We start from the raw sequence: 7,015 nt of genomic DNA on the forward strand, positions 1-7,015 counted from the left end.
TGTGTCCCTAATCGAAAGGAAATTAAAATGTTGCCACAAGCCAAATGCAATTTTAGTGATTTATTTTGTACAATAAAGAAAATGCACTGCACATTACCCCAGCTCAGATGTCAAGGCAAGCGTTCAAGAGCATCTGCATTTTGCACACTCAAACCTGAACATTGCATCACTCATATACCCCACTACCAGCATGCTACACACTGATTAACCCAACGTAGCAGGCATAAAAGCAATGCCTGAAACCAGATCCCCTACATACTGGATCTTGACAAGAAAAAAATTAAATTAAATAAAATAAGTGTCAGGGGAGTTTCTCTTCTACACTGTTCAACCAATCCAGTACATGTGAAGGAGTTAAGATGGAGTGGCATCTTGTTAACATCCAAAAGCGGAAGTTGTGTCACAGGCCCTTTCCATTTCGCCTGGAAACCAGAACATCCAGTTGTTGGGGACTCGGCAAAGGCTATACACTGATAGAAACAGATTCCAGCCAAGGAAGGGCTCCCCCCCCCCCAGTATTTTTCATTTTTGCAGAGCTAGGAGTGGAAGCAAGTTAGGCATCCAGGAAACATAACTCAATTAAAAAGGGGAAAATAAAAAAGTAGTCCATGTGAACTGTTCAACCTTCTGGCAGGGAAAGTATGGCCACAGTTTAAGGAGCAAATAACATTGATACTCACAATAGACAAATATAGCAAAAGGCATATGGCGATATCCACACCATGTGCCCATAACACTGTTCACACCATCCATACAAAATGTTATGAGATTTTACACACATACTTTAAGACTGAGGACACTGGAAACTTTCCAATAAAAAAAAAAAGTAAAATAGGATTACCGGAGTACATCTCCGCCCACCCCATGCACAACTCCTCAGATGGCAATGGAGGTGTCAAATACAGTACTCAACTTTGAATTTCATAAACTCAAAATATATCTCAAATATTTCATAAATTAGGCATCACCATGTTTTTAAACAAAATATTGTATAAAAGTATAACAAATACTGACAAAACTCCAAACTATAACAGAACAAATCTACGATCATTCAAATGTGGGGTGGGGGATGAAGAATGTCAATGTAGTGGCCAAAGGACTGGGTCAAATCTCATCGCTGTACTCAGTGTACTTCTTTAGAACTGGGGGCATAGGGGGGGTCTGAGTGTCAGGTTTGGGTAGAAGCAGTCTTCTCTCCCATCTCAGCAACACCAATGGACACACCACAGTGAAAACCACGTGTTCCATCAGGCCCACGCGGTAGACGCATTACACCTGGCGGAAGCCCGTCTGCGCCCTGGATCTTTCGACCCAGCATGGGGCTCCCTACTGGGCTGCTCTCCTGGGAGGCCACCTGCCTGCGCCTCTGGACCCAGGGGCTACCGGACGGCGTCAGGCTGCTGTCTGAGGAGTAGTCCGCCCAACGTCGCCCAGCCTCAGGGCTTAGTCTGCCCTCACTGGCCAAAGGAGACTTATGGGAGTGGGGAGACTTGCGTTGGGAGCATGGGCTGGCCCGGGGGCTCGACCAGGGGCTGGTGCGTGGGGACACAGCTGGGCTCAGGTGATTGTTCTGGAAGGCGGCACCCCCTCCAGTGGGACTTAGCTTATTGACAGAGCAGGATTTGCGGGCCAGTCTGGGGGAGGTGGGGTTGCTTTCAGTATCTGAGGAGCTACAGGCAGAGTCGTCGAGATACTGAAGCTCCCGTACCCGACTGTTGAGTGAGTGGCTCTTCCTCATTCCTCCTCCCTCGTCGCACTGACGCTGATCTTTGGGCACCTTCTTCTTGGGAGGCTTGGTGCCGATCAGGACCACCTTCAACCCCAGAGACCCTGTCCCTTCATCGCGGACCACAGCCTCGTTGGCTTTGACTGCAGCCTCCACCTCCTCATACTCCACGATGGCACACTCCTCAGTGCCCAGCTGTGTGTAGCGGCCACTCAGCTTCTTCAGGTCGGCTGGCAGGTCCTTGCCAGGCTTCAGCACCCTCACAGAGGCAATGGCTCCATATGTTCCAAACGCTTTCAGCAGCAGCTTCATCAGTTGTTCCTGTTGGGTAGTGCCGCCCTCACGCCCATCGCCATCCACACCCTCCATCGCAACCCCCAGCTCTGGCCAGCTCTGCAGCTCGCTGAGTAGCAGCATGCGGCTTGGCAGAGACTCGCTGGAAAAAACGGGCACTGTTGATCTGCGACGCACTTTGCGCCCCTCATCGTTTAGCTCAAGTATTGTCGAGTGGCGCAGAGCATATGCAGTTGTTCTCCAGTCTCGTGTCAAGTGCTTCACCTGGGAAGAAAATAACTTTGTTAGAGATGATCGGAAGCAAAAGTCAGTACTTTTACAGGCAGCATCCTGTATGATAGAACTTTCTTGGTTTTATCATACAGCCTGAAAACTAAAAAGCCTTTGTTCTGATAGCAGTATGATAACATAAGCAGCCACAGATCCAGAATGAGATTCTATTTCTATGTAATCAACAGCTATCAAAAGGCAAATCAAGTTACTGGCTACTACAGAAGTGTTTAACAGTTCCTAAAATAAAAAAAATTAAAATGTAAATACAGCAACATAGTGCCATTATTGTTAGCTCCTCTTAGAAACGAAATAAACATTTACAGTATTCATGCAGCTGTGAACATTAGAAATTAAACCAGTAGAGGACAGAAACAGATCTTATTCTTGGAAGTGTATACTAAAAAAGGAAACCGCTAAAATCTGAGTATGTTTGAGCCTCATTTACACCAGATGGTCCCGCCTCCAACCCATGTGAGAAAGCACTTCCTAGCCCCAACGGCTTGCCATATTGACACTAGGAACAGCTGTTGCGTTCAGTTATACGAGACCCCAGGGTATTCAATTGATATTCCAATTTCAAAATCAAGAAACCAAACTGTCAGCAGGAGATCAAACATTACCTTCTTGAAGGAGGTGAGCAGTTTGACACTGACGAAGCCCAGCTTGTTGCGTCGGACGTGTTTGAGCAGGAAGGCATCGTGTTCCAAGTTCTCATCCGACAGGTAGTACTCGATCTGGGCCACCAGCTTCTGGGTCAGCTCTGGGTCTGGGGGCTGCCAGCTCTCCTCCTCCAGCTCCCCACCACTCGTGCCAGCGCCACTGAGAAAGAAAACAGTTAACATGCCAGTTCACAAAGACAAGGCAGGAGCTTAACCGATTTGGCAGGAGAACTGATCAAAACAGCCTCAGTCATTACCCATAGACACATCCTTGAAAGCACTGCCATCTTGACTCTTTCCTCATTTCATTTTCAGATTCCTCCTGTGACAGTAATGACAGGCTGCCTAACCACAGTGTGACCGCAACACCACAGGGTGTCCCGCCAACATGAACAGAAATCATTAAGACCTCTCCATCTGAAGAGTGCAGAGTCACTGATCTCCACACTACATCCCACAGGGACAGGGCTATTTACCATATCAGCCAGATTTTAAAATCAAACAATGCAGTCATTTACTGCCTACAACACCAAATCAAAGGTTTAATCAAAGCTCTATTGACAGAGGGCTTTAAAACTTGCACAGGTATGCCAGGCTGGCATCTCCGGCTGTGATAAGAGTGAAGTTCTGAATGACACTACTGTGTGGATGAGTCATCCTCCTCACACAGCGATCCCATCCCACAGGCTAGGCAAGCCACTGGTCGAACACCCCAGACAGAACAGACAACGTAATGATCACAGCATCCAACCCACTGTTTTAAAGTCAGGGGAAGCCCTGCGCAACACCTCCCCCGCACACAACACCACTGTAAAGGGACCAATTATCGTAGACAGAGTTATCCTCTGCGATTCTCCCCTGCCACAATCAACTGGTCAATAGTATCAACGAGTAGTTCACTGGTTACAAAAGTATCACGTGAAAACTAATGTTCCATGCCCCCAAACAAGTGCAACATTGTTGCAAGTGAGGAACACCGCAAGACTGACTGATTATTGGCTGACCTGGCTAAGAATATTCATTCATTTCAGACTACCTAAATTAAACATACCAACCACGTAGCCTATACATTAGCACTGGGTCACAGGAATTTACAAGGGCAAAAATAGTCAGCCTGGTCTCAGACTAGATGTCACATAGTAAATGTAAATCCGAACATGCAATTTAGTAGAATATGTTTCGTTTGGTTAAGACAGAAGGCTAGTTAAGGCAAAAATCGAAATTATGGTGATTAGTCTGCAAATCTCTAGCAATCCAAAGGTTGTGTGTTAGAATTTAATCACGGATTACTACTTTCCATGATAGCTAATCCTTCCTCTTTAGGACTGGCGTTGGGAAACACTGGGTTAGAGTACACCCAACAGTATGCATTTGCATTGTAGCCCCAGGACAAGCAGACCTGATTCTACTTGTCATTAATCAGGCCCTCAGAGGCTACAACAGAAATGTGTGCTGGGGGGTACTATAGAACTGGAGTTGGAAACCACTGCTTACCCACCTAGTTAACATTAACAACAAAAAACAGAAAAATAAACGTGGAATTTGAAACATGTCACATTTTGCAAATTCGTAATATTGTAAGAATTAATCATTCCTAACATGTCATACAAAATGGATGATGACATCCACAAATAAATACATACCATACGAAACGTTACACTAATAGGAGTGTCCAGGATTTACTTTTACTATGTTACGTCTACCCCCGAGTCCAGGTTGAAATAGCAGGGGATGACGCAGGGGAATTAGCGCAATGAGTGTAAAGGTGCCATCCAAATCGGCCTCGGTCTTTTAAATCAATGGGATTACAATGCCCGTCTACAGGTGGTTAGAAGCTGTCTGGCAATTACCATAGCCATTCACTGTGGAATTGAAGTTCACACTAAAATAACACAAAATAAAGTATTGCAGTATTTTAGCCTACGGGGTTAATTGCAATAACAAACAATCAGATAACGTTAAAAATGAGGATAGTCAGACATGCCATTAGAAGACCAAGCATTTACCTGGATTTATCATGTCTTCCAAATTCGTCTTCACTACAGCTGCCTCCGAGAAAATCGAGATTGTTTGAGGACACCTCTTCCTCTGGTTCCTCGTCGTCTGCCGCCTGAATAGCCACTGTTATCGTCACTTGAGTCCCCATCTCTTGCAGGTGTTGATCCACAATTATCACCTCGTCGATTTCCCGTCCCGCTGACGAACCTGATACAGATTCGATATGTTTCCGAAACTCCATGGTGGCACTCGTCATTTTACCCGAAATAAATGCGTTTTCTCCCGGTTTGTTCACTTTCTCCTCGGCTACACCAGTGGTAGTGCTTTCCTGAATGCCTTTATTCCTTGTACTACAACAATTGAAGTCTGCAGAACACGGGGCACATACACCTCGAGGCCTTTGACACCCACACCGGTGGATGGTCAAGGAAGTCCCGAAGATGCGCTCCACAGCTGGCCAGAGCCCCCAAATTCTACCCCACGGAGAACCCTGGGGTGGCGTGGAGTTAGCAGCTAACGAGACGCAGCTAGGAGCTGGGGAGACGGAGGGGATAGAGCCGTCTTGTATTGCTACTTCCTGATATGTAAGAAGCGATCTGCTTTTGAAACGAGCTCTGGGATTGGGCCATGTCATCTTTCCGCACTCATCCCCAACCCACCAGCAAAACCCAAGATGAAGCCAAGAGGGAGGGAGGAGAAAATGAAGACAACGGATAAATGCGTTTACCAATGCTTGCATTTTTGTGTATTTTACCCTTTGTCACTATTTCTAGTTAAGAAATGGCTGCTATTTCACACGTGTCCTAAATAGGGGGAAGTAGAAGTGTAAATTACACGTGCTGTTCTGCAATTGGGGAAATTGCAATGCACCAATCATGAAGGCTGACCCATTTCTCTGAACCTGCAAATTGGATAATAGGCTTTTAGCGTTAGAGCGCAGGGGTTGTTGAGGGATTTGCTGTGGGGAAGGACACAAATAAATGACACCAGTGTATACAGCGTCATGAGGCATTAGTGTCAGCAGTGGCTTTTACTATGAGATGATGTGTAGGCCTATAAAAAAGTAGCCCTTTGCAACAAAATTATTAACACAGATTTGAAGATGTCAGGATTTGGCATTGGTAATGCTAATGATCCAATTCATGGTCTGTTATCTCCAAGCCTACACCCCATTGGCCCAAACCTTTAGTGCGCTTATGACACTCGCTGACTGTTTTTAATTGTAGGTGTGTATCATATCCTACATGGACTCGTAAATCATCACCCACACCACAACTGCTACACCATTGCTAATACTGTTGCCAAGCCTGAGATTACTTGATGTTTTTTCCACCCTGTTGGCAAGAGTTGTACAGCTGGTGGACTGACTCATACTCAGAACCACATGTCCTGCTGCAGCAGTGCTGTACCTCCCAGTGCCACAAGCCAGTAGCAGACATCAATCAGATAATGGCCCTGCAGGAAGATGTTCCAACCAACCCTTCAACAGCTTATCTGTCAGGTGTCTGCAGCAGGAAACAACCCCAATAGAGACATGGGTTGCATCCCAAATGGCACCATATTTCCTTTAAAGTGCACTACAATTGACCAGGGCCCATAGGGAATAGGCTGCTATTTGGGACACCTTTGGCAGGAGTAAGCTGATTTGCTGTAAACTGAGCTGAGTTAAAATGAGCTGAGTTAAAATGAGCACCCCTCTCTTGATCAGAGAGCTGGTATTTCCTCTTTGTTCAGACTGAATGCAATTGTGACTACTATTCGCCTGCACTTAACATTCAACAACAAGGGTGTACTTTTGTAATCCTTCTCGCTACTACAAATATCTTACATATGTTGATTTATGTTTTTGTCTGTATGATTTTGTCCATTCTGGACATCTGGATAGAAAAATCAAATCAAATTTGATTTGTCACATACACATGGTTAGCAGATGTTAATGCGAGTGTAGCGAAATGCTTGTGCTTCTAGTTCCGACAATGCAGTAATAACCAACAAGTAATCTAACTAAACAATTCCAAAACTACTGTCTTATACACACAAGTGTAAGGGGATAAAGAATATGTAC

At 45.4% G+C, this 7,015-nt stretch overlaps 1 protein-coding gene across 1 annotated transcript; it reads right to left on the bottom strand.

Annotated features, from left to right (window-relative positions):
* Positions 1-45: 45 nt before the first annotated feature.
* On the bottom strand, positions 46-5,788 carry LOC115113753 (la-related protein 6-like). Its single transcript, XM_029641716.2, has 3 exons — positions 4,959-5,788; positions 2,914-3,112; positions 46-2,284 (listed from the first exon to the last, which is right to left on the bottom strand). The coding sequence occupies exons 1-3, from the start codon at positions 5,687-5,689 to the stop codon at positions 1,169-1,171; spliced, it is 2,046 nt and encodes a 681-aa protein (XP_029497576.1). The 5' UTR covers positions 5,690-5,788; the 3' UTR covers positions 46-1,168.
* Between the last annotated feature and the right edge of the window lie 1,227 nt (positions 5,789-7,015).

The sequence above is a fragment of the Oncorhynchus nerka genome, linkage group LG28, assembly GCF_034236695.1.
Source record: "Oncorhynchus nerka isolate Pitt River linkage group LG28, Oner_Uvic_2.0, whole genome shotgun sequence".
Classification (NCBI taxonomy): Eukaryota; Metazoa; Chordata; class Actinopteri; order Salmoniformes; family Salmonidae; genus Oncorhynchus; species Oncorhynchus nerka.